The 18,810-nt window shown below is 48.0% G+C and overlaps 1 protein-coding gene across 3 annotated transcripts; it reads right to left on the bottom strand.

Moving 5' to 3' along the window:
• Positions 1–325: 325 nt before the first annotated feature.
• PHC1 (polyhomeotic homolog 1) lies at positions 326–18,209 on the bottom strand. 3 transcript variants are annotated; one of them, XM_066572273.1, is made up of 16 exons: positions 18,142–18,209; positions 14,262–14,418; positions 13,547–13,657; positions 12,292–12,369; positions 11,756–11,797; positions 11,398–11,547; positions 10,341–10,496; positions 8,937–9,435; positions 7,861–8,618; positions 6,057–6,204; positions 5,756–5,964; positions 5,066–5,180; positions 4,370–4,478; positions 3,562–3,712; positions 2,804–3,035; positions 326–2,508 (listed from the first exon to the last, which is right to left on the bottom strand). In XM_066572273.1, the coding sequence occupies exons 2-16, from the start codon at positions 14,373–14,375 to the stop codon at positions 2,354–2,356; spliced, it is 3,027 nt and encodes a 1,008-aa protein (XP_066428370.1). In that variant the 5' UTR covers positions 14,376–14,418; positions 18,142–18,209; the 3' UTR covers positions 326–2,353. The 3 variants fall into 3 exon arrangements, with proteins under 3 accessions (XP_066428370.1, XP_066428371.1, XP_066428372.1); XM_066572274.1 differs by having other exon boundaries at positions 10,341–10,472; XM_066572275.1 differs by lacking the exon at positions 11,756–11,797.
• Between the last annotated feature and the right edge of the window lie 601 nt (positions 18,210–18,810).

Genomic DNA, 18,810 nt, shown 5'->3' with positions numbered 1-18,810 from the left:
AGAGCTTGCTTTGGTGCCAGAGCACCTTTTTTCTCACCCAAAAGTCAAGGGTCGTTAGTGTGTGGTGCCTTGTGCCTGAACTCCTGCCAGTAATGAACATGTTCTTGTTAGTTCATTGTTTTTGCTGCCACCTTGTTTCACTCCAGGTCCTCTAAGGGCCTCTGAGGGAAGGCTATCCATATCTTTCAAAACTGAAACTTTAGAGGCTCAGGATGGATGGATTATGCTCTGTATTTTTCTGCAGAAATGGCAGTCAGAAATAACTTACTGATGAGGTTTGTACTTTGCAAACACTCAGGGGTTAAAAAGCAGCCAGACCTGCAAAGCCTGATCAAGCATTTTTTTATTAAGAACACTGAACATGAAATGAAGAAGTGAAGCCTTCCCATTTGACTGAAATAAAATCCAGTCCTCAGGAGTAGCTGGTACCAGTGGCAGGCTACCTGTCTGCCTACCCTGCCAAGGGTCAAACTAAGCAGGAGTTGTACCACAGCCAGCCTGCTAAGGATAAAATGGTTTAAGGGCAGCCTTCCTCTGCTCACTGCTGATTCTAACCTCGCCCTCCCCTGTCCCCAGATTACATCAGACCAAACTGTGGTGCCAGGGTGGGTGCAAGCAAGCACAGGCAGCTTCCTTTGGGCCTATTTGCATTCACAAAGCCTCAGAAGTCTTCTCACATGAAAAAGGATGTCACAAAAGTGAGATTCAGAAGCACAGTAAAGACTAGGAAGCTGCTGCCACATTTTATCCAACTACTAAGCACTTTCCTTCCTCTTTTTCTAACGGGTCAATAAGGAGCTCATTTTAAAGATCTCTAATGTTTACCTACCTATGCTATAAGGCTTTCTCCCGTGCCACTACAGCTTTCCTGCAACAGTCGGTGCTTAAGACTGTTCTCTGTGTTAAGTTTCACTCAAATATTCATGTGAAACTTCTGAAAACAGAAAAGCTGAGATACGTGGTTTATAACACCATCTTGCTCTCAGGTATTTGGCTCTAGAGAGCACTTACCTCTTCACAGTTTGCGTAACTCCTTCAGGTGTTTGCCTTTGTTTGAAGTAGAGGTGCTTGTGAAAGAGAATAACTGCCCAGGTTTTCACCTTTGGCAATTTGGCTACAAAACTGCAGAATACCACATTTGGTCCTTACAAAAATAAAACAACCAAAGAAGCCCTAAGCAAACCTGGAGGGGCTGAGTAGGAGAAAATCAGCCTGTAACATGAATTCCACCCTTTTGAAATGAGAAGTCATATTAAAAGACCAGTATTCAGTTCTTTTAGGGTGTGTGTTTGGTTTCTTGTAACAGAAATACTTGTTTTACAACATAAAAAAAAACCAACAAAAACAAACAAACAAAAAGCCTGAGGCAAGCAGTACAATCCTGTCAGCCTAAATTTTGTCCTTTGAGCTCTCCTGAGGATAACAAAGACAGACACAAAAAGGAAAGAATACAAACTGGTAAGAAAACACACAAAACAAAACCCCAGCTCATTTCATGAAGAGCCTTGGTGCTTCTGGAGGCTGCTTTGGATCTGTAAATTATGCCCTAACACAATGGGAAGACAAACCTCGTGCTGCAACGTTCCCTAATGTAAAACAATCCCCTCCCCTTTGAGTTTCCCATCAATTTGTCATAAGTACTCAGGAAAAATCCTCTGACTGGTTCTGAGAGGAGCACCTGGAGTGAATAGCTGCCACAACACTTTAGCTTTACTGTCTCCTGTAGACATGCAGAGTGAAGACAAGACAGCTCCTATTGCCACAGGCCTTCAAGTTTGGTATGCATGCTGGAATGGCTATTAAACCCAGTTCATGAGCAGCCTAGGTGTTTTTAAAAGTGAAAAAGCAGCAGCCCCTTTTGCTCAAATTCTTGTCACCTCTGTCACTTGCAATTTGTTAGTTCCCCTTCACAAAAGCCCCAAGCACAGGTGCTCCCACTGTCCATGTGGGGCCAGCTCTTCCTATGCCTTGAGTTCTGGCAATGATATTCAAAGCTAAGATCTGCTGTGGCAGAAAGGCTTGAAGGCAGTTCCCTTTCAGAAGTCTTTTAGGACAGAAAGAGATGCCCTTAACATCGTTATGTGGTGTATACAGGGGAGGCATATTCAAAATCAGGAAGAAGGAGAGTTGTTTAAAGGCCCCAGGTGGCAGTTTTCCTTAACCTTGTAGCACCATTAAGAGACCAAGAGATGGGCTTGTGCGTGGCAGTTTCAGTCAGTTAAATTCCTTCTCATTCTTCTTGAATGCAAGACCACAGGGGACTGTCCCATTCTTCCCCACCCCAGCAGGATGCTCCAAAACTGGCAGCTGCCCTGGGGTCAGAGCAAAAGTGAGACCTCTGGCTTCAGAGTTCTTAGGTCTCCTTGAGAACATTGATCTTGGCACAGATCTTGAGAGCTGGTCCCAGCTTGATGTTCATGGCACTCATGAGATGTTCCTCCTTCAGAAGCAACAGGGCCTGACCATCAATTTCCTGTGACCGAAATTCCTCAGCAATTTCTTGGCACCCTGTGAAGCAACCAAAAAAGAAAGCAATGAGAAACACATGTGCATTGGGCACTCCCCTCACTCCTCCTGCATCTCTGGCAGGTACAGAAAAGCAAGCTAGGAATCTAACCAACCCCTTTCCACACTCTAGTCCACAGTCTCCTTGAGCACACAGGCTACTTGAGAAATAAATGTTGAGAATCCATCTCTATGACGTACTCCAATTCAGAAACATGTCCAAAAGCAGTAGGCGCCACTGAGCCCAACTCCCCATGCTACTGGATCACAGGAGTGCAGGAGAGGATCTTAACCTCACCTTGCAATGATGCAATGAACTCGTACACTTCCTCCACACTCCAACGACTAGGGTTGCTCGACAGGAAGACTGGATTGATGCCATGTAGATCTGGGGTAGGGGGCGCCATATTAGAGTTTGCCAGGTCCCTCTCTCCATGACTGGCCCTTACTGACAGGGGTCCTGGAGATGTAGGGGACAAAGCTTCATCATAGCTGGAGTTATCAGAGCCTCGGCTCGAGTCTTCCTGGCCCTACAAGCCCATAGGAAAGAAAGAAAATAAAAGGAGTTTTGTAAGAAATTCACAATTACAAGCTGCAAAACAAGACATTGGGAGTAGCAGAAGTTGTCCCAACAGTCTGGAACAACCGTCCCAGGCTGTTGGTACAGGGGCAGCTGACACAAGAGCTCCCTCTCTTCCTCACATCAGAACTGAGGCTCATTCCATTCATCTATAGCCCAATTCAAGTCATTCATGTGAAAGACTGCTAATCAAATGGGAAAAGTGGATTGTTTTCTGCCAAGGCTGTCAGCAGCTCTCACTCACTGAGACCTTCAAGATGCACACAGGAGCAAACATAGAGTGCACAGAACAAGTACGAACGTGAATACGCTTCCTGCAGTCCATGAGGGATTGGAACAGCTCCCTGTGCCTTCTGTAACAAGTGTGTCAGCATGCCCACGGCACATCCTGCATGACTGCATCCACTGTGACAAAGTGGTACAGCCAGAAGGGACAAACCCTACACAGACCTGCCTGAACAGGTGTGTGTCCTTACCCTGTGGCGCTTGCCCTGGATCTTTGTTCGAGCGATTTCGGAGCTGCTGCGCCGTGGTCCCCGTCGGCGCACACGGGCATAGTTGGCTTCCTGGAATTCCTTCATCTTCTTTCTCTGCAGCCGGAACTGATGGCTGCAGCTGACATTGTACCTCAAGTAAGCAGAACAGCAGTTAGAAAGCAGCAACTATCTAAACCAACTACTTCTCCTTGCTCTAGATGGGGATAAGACTCCTCTTTACCATCAAATTCTGTTCCTCCTCCTTCTAGGACTTCCCCTTGGAAGGAACCAGTCCAGACTTCTGACACAAGCAATATTTGGACACCAGAGTCTTGATCTAATATCTGAAGGGTTAATTAAGTAATTCCCCTAAGGGAAAAAAGACCCATAACAAGCACTCTGCTATCAATAAGAGGCAGCAATGACTAGTCTAACTTTTCCCCAATGCTCCCTTGTGTCTTTGTCTAGTACCAATGCATGAGACAGCTACCAGTATGGATTTATTTAGTCAGTCAAATGTAGATTTCTCTGAAGAGAGGTTCTTTACAGCCCCAGAATTTCCTCCTTCACAGTTCATTTTCTGAGCAAGCCAGAAATCCTGTTTATACCCAGCATCACATCCACCTCTCCAGACCTAGAAGCATTTACAAATAATTTAGAGTGGTAAAGGATCTCTGTGGCCAGTACATGCCACAGAAGGAGGATCAGATGTACTGAAAGGTGGTACACTACTTGGAGAAGGGGCACATGCCCAGTTCCAGCAAACGTATACTCACAGATAAGGAATATTACATCTTGCTGTTATTACCTTTTAGCACAGGTCATGGAACAAAACCTCTTGGAGCCACGGAACTGGCTTGCTGGGGCATACTTCCCACAATATTCACACTTCAACAAGTTTGCCTTCTTGTCAAGCTCTAGTGAGATACAGAGCAACACACCAGTTGGTAATCTGAACTGAAGCGTATCACACACCCAGTGATTCCCCATTCCACTGCTCTTCTTCTGAGCAGAGAGATGCCAAGCACTGTTTTCTACTGAATCTAGTAAGTAGTTAGCTTGGGAAGCAACTGGGAAAAGAGAAGCACAAGCTCCACTAATTAGGATATGGATATGGAACAGAGCAGGTTTTTTCTCCTGGTCAGTACCACTTAATGGAACAAACAAAAACTAGCATGTTCCTCACATCCTACAAGGCTGTGGAGGAAATCTCCATTACTCTGCTCTGTCCACACATCCTTGACAGCTTACAGTCATTAAAGACAGGTACAGTTCAGAATCTCCTGCTTACTACTGACACAGGATGTGTAGATCATATTCATAACAACAAAAAAACAAAGCATTGTCAGTCTTCTGGCACTCAAAAAAAGCGTGACCCTAGTTCCATAGGTCAAGTCTCTAAGGAGCTGGCAGGAAGAGATACAAGTCCATAATGCATTAAGCTAGTAATACAGAGCAGTAACTTTCTATAACACTAGCTAGTCCTCCTGGTCTTGAAACTCACCCATGGAATTACTGTCCTCTCCCAGAGAATTGCTGGACAGGTTTTCATTCTGACCAGAAGGAGCCTCTCCCTGCAGTGGTTTCTCAGATTCTTTCAGCAGCTGAGAACAACCCACCTGGATAGGGAGAGAATGAGCTGGACCCACCAATAAAGGATTCCCTGTGTTCACCACCCTCTGCCAAGGTATGTGCAGCTCAAAATTCAACTCAGAAGAATCTAATAGGGAAAGAGAGATGCTGAAAAAAGTCATTACTGCTTCCTGACTCACAGGCTTGGTTGTTCGTTTAAAGGTCCCCAAGCACTATCTGCCTTGAATAATGTCCAATTTCACGTAACTCCATTTCCCCTTCTTTACTTCAACTTCACTTACTGCCTATTCAAAATGCATCTTTCCCTCACAGAGAGGAGAGCCTCCTTACAATTGCTGCAGTAATTATTGCTTTGGTGACAACTGGAGTAAGAGTTGCTGCAACACTTGTTTTACTCCTTCAAACCCCTTAATGACACCTCTTAATGCCTTGCTTCATTCATGACACCGCCCTCCCTTCCCTTCCTCTTTTACTGTCTGTGTCTCAGGCTAAAAATTCTGAATTGGAATATGGGGAAAGATACTCCTATGCAAAGATGGAAGCCCACCACCCTCCCAAGTAAGTGCTACACCTCCCTCCCCCACAACAAAAAAATCCCTACTGGAAAGGGCTCTGCTCCCTCCTGGATGACAAAGCCTTCAATGATGTGTGTGAGGATCTGGGGCTTGACGATGGCTTGCGGAGGTTTGGAGTCTCCCATCTGACGTGACACCAATGCCAGGTTTGGAGTGGAAGCAGAGGTGGGGGTGGCTGAGACTCCTTCACTTGATGTGGCATTTGGGGTTGCGATGGCAGCAGGATCAGAATTATCTGGAAAGTTAACAGCACAGGCATGAGCTAACTTCGCTCTACCTACTTCAGGTCATTAGCACAGACAAGCAGAGCTCTCCTTTGTGCCTCACCTCCAAGGCCACTCTTCTCCTCCATGGTTTTGGGGTTGTCTGTTACAGGAGAGGACCTGGCAGGCATGAGTGTGGTGACACTGGCCGGCTCCTCCTTCTCTTCCTCTGACTCTGCCTTGCGCTTTACTGCCAAGGTCTGAGATTTGCCCTGCATGAATACAGAGGAACACGTAAGCAGATAGAAAAGCTCCAAAGCAAAGAACAAGCCAGATTAAAAAAAAAAACAAACAAAAAAAAAAAAACAAAAAAAAAACCAGAAAGAAAAAACAACAAAGCATCCTGCTCCATCATACTTGATTTCCAACCTGGTTTCTTCTGGAGATGCCTCTAGCTCCCACAGTACATACCTCTACTTTGGAGCATTTGCCTAACAAGGAACAAAGCTTGAGGAGACTCACTGCCACAGACTAGGATCTGATGTCCCAAGTCATGTTTGTACACTGGCAAAGACCAAGACACTGTGTGAACCTCAAAGCATTACTGCAGGAAGAAACGGAATGGCATTCACCCAGCAGTTTCCAAACAGGTTATTTGGATAAATCAGATCAGTTTCAATGAAGAGTTGAAAGAGCAGGGAACACACATTCACCAGGAGCAGAACTGACCCCCTGCTCTAAAAATCAAGACAAATCCTGCGAGACCTTCCTGAAGAAGCAGGCAGAGTTTAGAAAGAGTCTCAGCAACTGGCTAAAAAGGTGTTCAAGCAAGGCTGGGTGGAGCAACCTAGTCCACTGAAAGGTGTCCCTGCCCAAGGCAGGGGTGTTGGAATTATATGATCTTTAGGGCTCTTTTAACTCAAATTATTTATGATTCCATGATCTGAGCTAGCAAAGTGCTGTTATCTCAGGGATTTAGGTAGGCTCTAGATGGACAATTCACAACAGCATGGACAAGGCCTATGGAATTTGAGTTTTCCTCTGCATAGCCTGTTGCTAGGGGATCCTCTGAGGCATAGTCAGTGGGTGGTACCACACACCAAGAGATCTGTAACCCAGAAATATCCACACTGGAGCAGTTAATGAAAAACTGCAGCCTGTGGGAAAGACCCACACTGGAGAAGGATTTTACAAAGGACTATATCCTTTGTGAAAGGCTGTATCCCATCGGAGGGATTCCCCCATGCTAAAGCAAGGGAAAAGCATGAGGGAGAGACAAAACCTTATGAGCTGACCACAGATCCCATTTTATGTCCTCCTGAACCTTTCAGGGGGAGGAGGTAGAAGAGTCAGGAGTGAAGCTGAGCCTGTGAAGAAGGAGGGAGGTGTTTTTTGCATTTGTTCTTACTACCATCATCCTACACTAAACTGGCAGTAAAATAAATAATTTCCATAAACTGAGTTTGTTTTGCCCATGATGGTCATTGGCAAGTGATCTCCACATCCTTATCTCAACCCACAAGTTTTTCACTGTATTTTTCTCCTCCTGTTGTGTTGTGAAGGGAGAGTGATGGAGCAGCAACTTGGTGGCCATCCAGCAGCCAGCCAAGGTGAACCAAACCCCACTGTAAAATGGGATACTCAGTATGTGATATGGACACCCACCCCATCTGGGGCAGGCTCTGAGCCTCACCTATTAACTTCATGCAAGCCTTTGAATAATAATGTGGAAGAGAAACACATGGAGTCAGTAACCTCAGGGGTTGGATTGGAATTAGTGTTTTTGAGGGTAAAAAAGTCTCCACATCCCTTTCCCCAAACCCCTTACCCATCCCATCCCACTGACCTGGGCCTGGACTGCGATTGGTGTCCTAGGAATGAACAAAGAGAATCCATATGCTATTCTCCTTCTCAATGGTATCACTTACTGGCAACTGGACAGACTGCATGTAGAATGCTGCTGGCATCTGAGCCACAACTGGAGAGGAAGCTGGGCTCTTCACCATGTGGGCTGTGCCTTGAACTTGTGCCAAATTCACCCCTGTGGTGAGAGGGGGAGCTTCCTGTGAGGATGCTGGAGCTGAAGATGATGATGGGGAAGCAGCATGGGTTTGGGAAACAGGCTGGACTACAGCTGGCATTCCCCGCGAAGTCGGCACCGCTGCAGCAATCTGAGCCAAGCCCAGTGCTTGGGCTTGGCCTGAGCCCTGCTGCCGAGTGCCCACCACCTGCACCGGGATGTGTGGGGGAGGCTGCTGTGTTGCTGACATTTTGGCAGGCCCAAGCTGAGGGGGTTTGATGGGGGTGACCAGAGATTTTGACTGGATAGGAACAGGTGACTTGGTGGCTGGCTGGCACGGACTGTCCTGCTGGAGCTGTAAATGCGGTGGCTGGGACTGCAACATAGGTTGCACAACAAGGGTCTGTGCCTGCTGCTGGTTTTGAGGGGGAGCCTGCTGCTGCGGAGGCTGAGCTTGCTGCTGCTGCTGGGTCAGAGATGCTGCTTGCTGCTGTTGCTGCTGTTGAGCAAGCTGGAGATGGGTGGCTGTGTGGAGGAGCTGGGACTGGCGGTGCTGGAACTGCTGCTGGTGAATGGCTATCTGCTGCTGGATCACCACCTGCTTCTGCAGATGGATCTGCTGCTGCTGTTGGATCAGCGAGTGTGGCTGGATCTGCGTATATGTTGCTATACAAAAACAGAGTAAGAAAAAACAGAGAACAAAAGTTAGCAACAGTGCAGCTGGGAACAACAACAACAAAAATAAGGCATCCACTGCACTGCTTTGAGACACTAAACTCCAAAATAACTGACAGCTTACTTGCAGAGAACATGAGGGATTAAATCAACTTCTTGTGCTAATAGAAAGGGATAACCCCTTGAGACAAGTCTCTGGGAGGACCAAAGCTGGGAGACATGCTGGAAAACCTTTTACCACCAGGCTTCCAAATGTCCTTCTTGTGAAGGCCCAATGATTTTGAAGAGAAAAAAAGCTGAGTTTTTTACCTGAGCTGATCAGCGTCTGGCTGGGTGCTGGTGTAGCTGTCCTGGTGAGGTTCATGCCCACCGTTTGCTGTCCACCACTGTCTGTGTCACCCTTCTTTGCAGCTGCGTTCTCCGTCTCTGTCTGGCTGCCCTGGCTGACAGTCACGGCCTGGGCAGCCGCCACGGGCAGCGGCTGAACCACCCCAGTGCCCTTCCTCTGGCAACTGCCAGCGGCACCTGCTGAGGAGCTCTGGCTCAGTGCCATTGAGGGCTGGCTCCCACCGGTGGCCACCACGCCCCCGGAGACACCATTGCTGCCCGCTGCTGCCTGGCTCAGGTTGAGGGACTGGCCTGCCCCGCTGGAGGAGGCCTGGGCCACGGCCATGCTCTGGCCCGTGCTGGCGGCCTGCGGTAAGCCCGAAGCCTGGGAGCTGCCTGGCAGGGCCGTCTTCTGAGCAGAGCCTTGGAGCTGGGCGTTAGCGGCAGAGGTCTGCTGGCTCCTCACAGCCAAGTTCTGCACCTAGAGACACACACGCCAAACAGAATCCACATGCTTTATACACAGTACTTGCCGGGAGTGTGACAGAGCACATGTAAGCAACACACTGCTGGGGATGCAGGCTGAGTTCATGCCTCAGGTCTCATGTGAGGAGCTGCTAACACTGCAGGGCAGAGCTCAGCACGGCCCTCCCCAGGAAGCACATTATCCTGAACTCTCTCCTGCCCAATCTCTGATGGAAATAACAGATCTCATGGCACTTTGTAAACAGGATCTGGGGACACAGTCTTTTCTCCAGGGCATGGGACAGACTTCAGACCTGCCTGCCATACCCTGGCATGGGGAGTTCAGCACAGCTCTAGAAGCACTGAGTTACCCCTTAAAGACCAGTCATTCATTTTCAATTTTTGTGACCACGGATCTACTCAGGCCCACACCCTTTCCAATATCACTCTGCATTTTGGTGCTGCCATCCTCTGTATTTACTTCCGCTCCAAATGCCACGTTATCTCCAAAATTAGATCACAGTTGACTCTTCTTAAAAAAAATTGCTTCAACAACTCTTTGGCATCTTTACAACAATGAACCAACTGGATGAAGGAATACTACCTCTGGCAAAGACTCTTAATTGGAATGTGACTGAAAACTGTACATAGAACTCAAGAGTTCTTTTCACATAATCACAGCCAAGAAACTGTGAAGATGGCATTGATCCAGCCTGTGCTCACCTCAGAAATTTTAAGCAGAAACTAATTTCATCTCTGGAGGCAGACAGCAAACATGAAAACATGGTGGCAAAATCTCCTGCCTGCAGAGGAACAAGGGCTGGGGATAAAATAGCTCCAATGTGCTATACAGGGACAGCTTGAGACAAAGAGCAGAGTGTGGTGTGGCAGAAGCAGGGGAAAGGGAGGACAGTCACTGACCTGGTCTGTGTCTGCGTGGACCCCCGGAGACTGAGTGGGTGGTACCTCCTGCTGGACAGCAGCCACAGCCCCATTGGGCATCAGGATGAGCTGGGAGGCGAGAGGCACATTGCGGCCCAAGGTCCGGTTCACCTGCAACAGGTTCCCCAGCTGCGGCTGTTGGGATCAGGCGGTGTGCAGTGCAAGGAACAGAGGTAGAAGAGAAAGGAAGACAAAAAACCCACAAGCAAACAGATCATAAAGGAACACTAGGCTGCAATGTCACTCATTGCAAAACCACCAGCCCTCCCTGCACTGTAACATTGAATATAACCCTCTGAAGCAGGAAACTGGGAACAGTTTCCTTATGGAAACAAGCACTCCTCTATCTGGCTAACTCCCACAGACTGCCCAAGGCTGCATTATCTAGAACTGGTTGAACAACAGCGATAAAAAACATACATCCAAGATTAGTGCTGCTTGAAAAGTAGGGGATTACAATCTGTATCTGAAGTCAACTGGAAAACAGAAAGTAGCTACCCAAACCCCAGACTTGACTCCACAGTCAAGCCTAATGCTTTCTACCTAGCTGCACTTCAAAGCAATTAAAAGGATGACATTTGTTCACATTGATTTATTTGTCTAGGCTTACTTGAATTTTGACTTACATCCCTGAGCTCAGCAAGCAGAAGAAGGGTAATTTACCATGTATCTGTTCCAGCATTGAACCAGAACAGTAGCTTTATTTCTGTGAGCTACATTCAAGCCTAGGACATGTATTTCACATTTACACTCTAGTGAGAAGTGCTATGGAACCTTTAACATCTGCAGAGCAGAGGCACACGAGTTGTTTTCTCACCTGAGCCACACAATACACAGCTCATCTATCTCAAAGGCTGAGCCCAGAATCAAACCTGTGGTTTCAGGGATGAGACCTTCCCCATGCAATTTTAAAATATACTGCAACAGCCTTAAAGCAAGGTTAGTCTGTAGGTGTTGGTAATCCCAAGCAGTGAAACTCTGCAGAGGCTGCTAAGTGGGGCTCACTGTCAGGACACATTTGATGCCCATCTCTTACCCGAAGGTACATCTGTGCCTGTGACTGGTTGAGAGGAGGTGAGGTGGTGTTCCCGAGGAGCACAGACTGCGTCAGCGTGGTGGCGCTCGGGGAGCTCACGCTCTGCGACCGACTGATCAGCTGAGCAGCTGACGTGGTGGCAAGGTTGATCTTAGAAGAGAAAAAAGCTTCAAATCACATATGAATAGATGGAGGCAAAGAAATAAGTACAAATATGCTTAGTGGGGTAAAGTCAGAACGGACATTTTACAGTTTTTTCCTGTATCCCACAGGGGACCAAGAAGAAGAAAGTTCTTGTCTTTGAGGGCTAGTCCTACAGGCTACACAATCTATATTAGCCAGAGCCCTGGATACTGACCTCATTTGTATGCTGAGCTTGAGAATCACTGTTAGCATGCAACTGCAATAAGAGATCCAAAAAAATACATCATTTTCTCCAGCCTCCCAAGTAAAGGTAAAAAACCCACAAAACCTTCTCTACCAACTCATCTACTCTCTGAGCAAATCCAAGCTCCTCAAAACTCACTACAAAACCAGACATCCTCTCATTCAACAAACTACTGCTCGGCCTAAGACAAAAGCTGCTCACGACTCCTCCTTCTTACAAGTCCTGATCCTCTTTTAATCCATGACAATGTATCCCCAAAGCCTCAGCAAACAGAGATCTATGTCTACCTTTTCAGCTAAGAGGCCTCTCCCACCTAAAAACCTCATCTGGTTTCCTCAAGCCCCACCAATAACGACAGCACCCCAAATCCTCAAAGCTGTCTGCATCTTGCTGATTCCCAGGATTCTTAGAAGCTGTGTGCATCCTAAAAGACAAGTAGGAGACAGAACAAGGTGGGGAGGGGGAGTGAGGCTCTGATATGTGTGTGAGGGAGCAGTTTTACTTACAGAAGCCTGGGTTGTGGTGGTCTGTTGCGAGGTGCTAGTGTTGGGGGAGCTGGCCTGTCTACTGGCTGCAATTGTAGCCTGCAGGAGAGATTGGCAGAGAAATGAGTGCCTGAACAAACCTTTCAATCCAGCCCAATTATTAGGCTCTGTCAGAACACCTAGTCCCTTACCCTCAGAGTGTATGACCTCCAGTCCTTCCACTCATGGGTACATGCACTACTCTTGCCCAGCCTGTCCTAGTACACACTGCAACCCTCACCCCGATGCTGGAATCCACTGTTAGCACCCAGACATTCCCTGCAATATTAGCAATTTGTTGGGCTAATTAGGCAGTTTAGTAGCAAAGCAATGATAGCACTCCAAGTAACAAAATTCAAATTAGAGAGCATATGGTTTGTGGAAGAATATAAATATTGATAGACTTATTTCCCCCTTCTGATGCCAGAGGAATTCCCCTGCATGAGTTTAGTTAGTTTTGTAACTAAGATTTGTGCAAAACTGACAAGAGGATTCTATTTCTTCTATAGTACAAGACTGCAGTCAGGGATTTTGAGAACAATTACATCCTGGACTGACTGCCAAGGAGTACAGCTACTGAGGTATTGTTACACAAAAAGAATGTATTCATGTCACACACAATCAATTTTGAGCTGATGGTTAAGTCTAGTAGGTGAGCAAAGTTGATAAAAAAAAAACACTCAACATTTATGTATCATAAAATATATTGATTTATATTGATCTGTGTATGTCTCAACTAGAGACATCCTCCTGGTTGGACTGGTCTACCCTCCTGCTGGTAAAGAAAACATGGCTACTAAGTTCCAAGACAGAAATTTCAGAGAATGCTGCCTGAAACCTCATGCAAACACAAATGTTTATTCTCAGAGAAGCAACTACCCACTGATCCCTTTAATACAGTTTTTAAGCACTACTGCATCCACTGCTGATTTAACCACCTATCTTTTAGTTAAAGAAGGTGCAGGGGGTAGTAATAGGCCTCTGAAGTGCAAGTTCCTTGATGGTGATGTCAAATTTTATCTTCCCCTGCTCTGTAGCCAAAAAAATAAATTAATCTTTGCTTCAGGCTTCCAGTTGACTGGCTGTTTGTATTAACTCTGAACAATGTGTTTAGGGACTCATTGTCTCATCAGGGATCAGGATGACTCGGTGCACAAGGCACTGTATAAAAACAGAACCTCTGGATCTTCCCCAGAGAATGATCCAACTCCTCTCCTTCTGCCTCTTGGCAACTCACCTGCTGGACAGCAGCCAGGCTGTGAAGTTGGGCACTGTTAAACTGCTGCTGGAGCATAAACTGATGGAAGTACTGGGCTGCATTGGGCTGTCTCTGGAGTGCCTGCAGAGCCTAGATAAAGAAGAAAACCCAATTGTCAAAAACTGCATGCCATTGAAATGTGATTGAAGAGAGCAATGACAAAATAAGCCAGTCATGAGAACATCCCTAGAGCACATGAAAAAGCAGGCACCAGATCACCAAATCCATAGTACAGTTACAAATTTGGTGACACATTGAATCACAGGTGTATTCCAGGACAGTGGGAATCACACTTAGCAAGACTTTAATAAACTTTAGGAATCTGGGGATGTGCATGCTCACACAGGCAGACAAATGTTCCTGTGTAGTTTGTGTATGGAGAGCATAGAAAAACTGGGATGGCAAACTGATATACTCTAGAACAGCAGGCTAAAACCTATCTACTGGATCACAGTACAGATTAAATCTAGGAGGCTGGACACCGAAGGAGTAACCTATAAAACAAGAAGCCTCAGGCTACAAGAACTAAACATCACGTCTAGTATAAGAATTTCTAAATCTGAAAAGATGACAGTTGTCTAAGCACAGGCCCACCTTGACACACAACAATGCAGAGGAACACAAAAGGGCTTTCCACAGCCCCAAAAGGGCTCACCACCACTGCCATCCCAGAGCACACCCTGGGATGTCTCACCTGTACTGCCTGCCGCTCATAGAGAGACATCTGCGAGATCTGAGGCCGGGTGCTTCCTCCAGAACTGGAGCTCCCGCTGGTGGAGTTGGAGTTCTGCTCACTTTCGGTCTCCATGGCGACAGGATCCCAGGAGCTCAGGCTGAGATGGACTTCAGATCTACATTGAAAGAACTGGAAACTAAGTCAGGCTGCAGAAAGAACCAAACTGTATTTCATTACATTAGACAGCTTTTGTACTAGAATATCTCAATACCAGTCTCCCTGCCCATCTTAGCTACATCATAGGGACCAGGGAAGCTGGGATTCTAAAATCACCCGGAAATCTTACTCACAGTTTAAATCTTTTATTACCACCATCAGAAACATAATGTGCATATTTTCATACTTTTATTGCCATGCTATAGTTGCAAGCTACAGTATCCTGAACTCTTAAAAAGGTACTGGAATGAAGAAGCAGCTGCAGCTCATTAAAACAATTCTGGTCACAGACCTGATCTCTTGACAGTAGAGACTAGCAAACTGAGGCAAATTGCACTGTGCTTCCAGTCCTCCAATGCACTTTGGCAATTTCTGATCCTCCCTTCCTCCAGTCCCTCAGCTCCAATGTCCTACTGATACATAGTCCCTCTTTCTCCCAGTTTAGCCCCCAGCCCTTGACTCTTTCTTCTTCTGATCACATGAACTTTCCAGCTACTTGTTGCTCCCAACACATCTTAACTTGAATATTAGATTAGAATCTGGTATCTGTGGTGGCAAGTTCCTTTCAGGAGGAACAGAGTCAGAAGCAGAGTGGATAAAGTATTCACGGGCAACACTTGAGAGGCTAAAGCTGCTGAAGAGGTCATGCAGAACCAGGGAGACCTTCCAGCAGCAGAAAGATGAGTTGCAGTGAATTGCACGACTGAGAAAGGACTGGAGAAGGCTTTCATCAGCTAAGAGGAAGAGAAGTGAGACTGAAGAGAGTGCTTGGCAGAAGAGTAGCACATTGAGATGATCAGGGAGTTTCCTTCAGCAAGAAACATGAGCTACACAGGGAGTAGCAGCAGGAGGGGCTAGAGTCAGAAAAGGGAGAGAAAAGTGATTATACAAAAGAATTCCACTGGAAAAAAAGAAAACCAACCTGAGTTTTTAGAACTCCATGCAAGATTTAAAAAAAACCCAAACTTCTGGTAAGTCTCTAAATGAGATCCCTGTAAATGAGCTTCCAGGAGCCAGAGAAGCAGCACAGCCCCTTTATCTAGCCCTTTTAAAATCCAGATTCTGAGCTTTACAAACTTCACCAAACATTTCCCTGGTGTATAAGCAAACAGACCTGTGCAGCAGAAAAGGAGGCTCAACAATACTCTCAGCCAGATAACTTTTTAAATTCTGAAATGGTGCTAAGAGCAGCAGATGACTTTAAAGTAGGACAACAGCATTAACTCTGCAGAGGATGGGTGGCTAAATCAGGGAACTGCTGCTTCAGTTCTGCTGCTCAAAATCTGAAATATTCTTTAACTGGCAAGCAGAGTGCTGCTGCTCCAGTCTGGTCTTCCAAATACATCTTCACCTCTGCCCTCAAGCCCTACCCAGGCATCTCCCTCCCTGCCGATGCAAAACTGGCTTCCTGCACTGCTTCAGCAGTGGCCACCGTCTCCTCAGCTGAGATACACCTCCTCTTAACTGGCCACTAGTGTCTTCAGGCACAACTCTATTTCAGCTAGAAACAGCCTGTCAATAAACCTACCCAGAATATAAAAGCTCTTGGAGAAGCAACTGCCTTAAAGATCTTCCCCAGAGAGGAAAAATTAAATGAAGCCTGAAAATAAACACTGAGAAGGGAAAGAATACAGACTTTTTGAAAGAATGAAACTGTGGTGGATAAATAAAGTACTTTGAGTGGGGCTAAAAGGCACATGAAGCTACACACATTGCACCAAGTTCTCCAGTAGCTCAGATGCCATCAGGACACAATTTATGTTTCCTTGCCCACCTCAACTTCCCAATGCAGATACTCCTCCTCCACCTCGCTTCTGGCGCTCATTAGATCAACTTGGCAGCTACAGAAAAGGTACCCTAAAACCCTCTTTTCTGCCACATCACAGAGTTGAATTACCTTACTTGTGATGCCACAAGTGCCCATGAGAGAGGAAAGGATGTAACTGATGTTCACCTTAGCTACAGCAAATACCCTTGCCCTCAACAGCTTCACCAGGAGAAGACAGGCTTCTGCCATGGTGCTCTGCTCCACCAATCAATCTGTGTTTCCTCAGGAAGCAGCACCACCGATTCCTAAGATTTCCAGCATTTTTGAGAGTTCCATATTGATCTAGATCTTAAAATTAGTCCTAGCATAAACAGAATCTTACTGAAACACCTCTGGCATTAGGCATAGAAAAATTTTGGTCTCTCTGTAGGCAGAAGACCTTTTGGAGACGTGGACAGAGAAGCATCCGCTCACTTTGCAGAAGGGCAGTAAGAATTTTAAGTCACTTACAGCAAGGAGAGTTATCCAGCAAAACTCTTTTCAAACACAAAAGTGAAAAGGCACAGCATTTCCCCAAGCAAGTTCATCTAAGGATGGAGCTCCATGTTAGTGTAATCCGATCCAAACACAGGCCATTTCCACACAAAACGGGAGAATTACACACTGTCCCCTCCTCCAACTGCATCCCCAAGCACTTTCCTCTCACAAAAACCTAGTGATCACTGGGCTATCACATCACTTGACTCAGCTAGCTGCTCCGTGAGATGGATAACCTACTAAAAATTATTAAACCATGGATTTTCCAAACAAACAAACCAAAAAAGGAAAACCAACACACAGTTAACAACGTGGCCACTACTGGAAATTAACCTTTGAACAATAGCTAGAACTGCATCCCTAAAAGGCAGACACAGAAGGATACAAAAGCTTTTTAGCACCATGGCACGAATGACCACGCAGCAAAAATGACGGGAAGGAGAAGGGAGAAAACTGGCTCAGGCAGCAGTACAAGCATGAGAACATGGACCACTCCAAAGCCTAACCCACACTTGCTGATCTCAGCACACACCGAGAACACCACAGGTGGCCCATCTACAAGTTCTTGACCCTTCTCAAGCACAAGGGCAGACAAAAGTCAAGCCAAACAATACTCTAATCACTAAGCACTAGGTAGGAGGTTGAAAAGTTTTACTTGCTCACCCCATCCATTCCCCCGGGACATGACTGCTGCCTGCATAACAATTTCTAACTTTCCTAAGTGGTTTTGTCACTTCATCCTTGAGAAACTAAGTTAGGAAACACGTAAGATTTACACGGGTTTACACCACAGGTTTGGAGGAGCAAAGCTAGCACCCCGTACTACAGCATACTCGCTGCTGCTACTATATGTTTCTACAACAGTTTCCAAGCCACACAAGCAGAGGTGTGGAACTGCCAGGACAAGCTGACTGCTCTGGGATGCTCTGGAAGCAGCAGTGGGTGCGACGCTCCAGCACTGCAGGACCCTGGCACCACCTGGTCCCCACCCCTCGGTGCCCAGCCCGCCTTTCCCCGCCAGGCGCCTCGCCCGGCCGGCGGCGGGAGAGAGCGAGGCAAGGAAGGATGGAAGGAGGGGAGGATGGAAGGGGACGGCGCGGCGGCAGCCACCCAGGCCGCCGGCAACTCCGGCAGCAAAGTTCATCCGACACGGCGTGCGGGCGCCCTGCCCGCCCGTGCCGTGCCCGCAGCCCCGCCGCGGCGGGAGGCGGAATGCGCCGCAGGATGCCCGAAGCCGGGCGGCGGCTGCCCGGGGGAGCTGCCCGGGGCCGGGCCGGGCAGACAATGGCTGCTCCGCCGCCGCTGTCAACTTCCATCCCGCGCCGGCCCCGGGAACTCTCCCCGCCGCGGCCGCCCGCGCCCCGGGCCCCGCCTCACCTGCAGCCGCCGCGGCTCTGCTCCGCTCCGCTCCGCTGCCCCCCGCCCGCCCGCGGGACCCGCGCTGCCGCCGCCGCACCGCAGCCCCCGCACCGCCACCGCCACCGCCACCGCCGCGCCCGACACGCCCCCCGCGCGCGGGCAGCCGGGCCCGGCCGAGCGGGCGGGGCGGGGCGGCAGCTCCGGTGTCGGGGCGGGCGGGGCCGGGGGCGGGACCTGGCGGCTCCGGCGGGGCCGCGGTCTGGCGGGGCGGCCCCAAAGGGGCGGGACCCGCGCCCGCTCCGCCCGCCCCTCTCCCCGTATCCCTCTTCTTTAATCCCTTTTTTGCTTTTCTTGTTTCGATTTTTTTTTTTTTTTGTGGGTTTTATCGGGGGTTTTTTTCTCCTCTTTTTTTTTTTTTTTTTTTTTTTTTTAAATCTCGGCCTCTGGGGCTCCCCCGGCGCTCCGTCACTTCCTCCCTCGAGGCGCTTCCGGGCACGTGGTGCCTTCCCCGGGCGCCGCTTGCCCGTTGCCCCGGTGACGGGAGCGAGCCCGGCGGCGGCGGCGGGAACGGCGGAGCAGCGCCCGGCCCGGCCCCGAGCCGGCCCCACTCCTCGCCCGCGGCTGCTTGCTGTGCCTGCGGGGCTGGCACCGAGGCGTCACGGCGCTGATGGGAGTCACAGCCTGGTG

The sequence above is a fragment of the Molothrus aeneus genome, chromosome 2 (assembly GCF_037042795.1).
Source record: "Molothrus aeneus isolate 106 chromosome 2, BPBGC_Maene_1.0, whole genome shotgun sequence".
NCBI classification, from domain to species: Eukaryota; Metazoa; Chordata; class Aves; order Passeriformes; family Icteridae; genus Molothrus; species Molothrus aeneus.
This window is presented reverse-complemented; position numbering and strand designations above follow the sequence as displayed.

Excerpts from the sequence above, each read along its gene's own strand:
- PHC1 (XM_066572273.1), bottom strand. The coding sequence starts at position 14,375 with ATGGAGACCGAAAGTGAGCAGAACTCCAACTCCACCAGCGGGAGCTCC. Across the intron at positions 12,370-13,546 it reads GCCTGGCTGCTGTCCAGCAG|GCTACAATTGCAGCCAGTAG; the intron begins GTGAGTTGCCAA and ends TCTCTCCTGCAG. Across the intron at positions 9,436-10,340 it reads TCCACGCAGACACAGACCAG|GTGCAGAACTTGGCTGTGAG; the intron begins GTCAGTGACTGT and ends GTGTGTCTCTAG.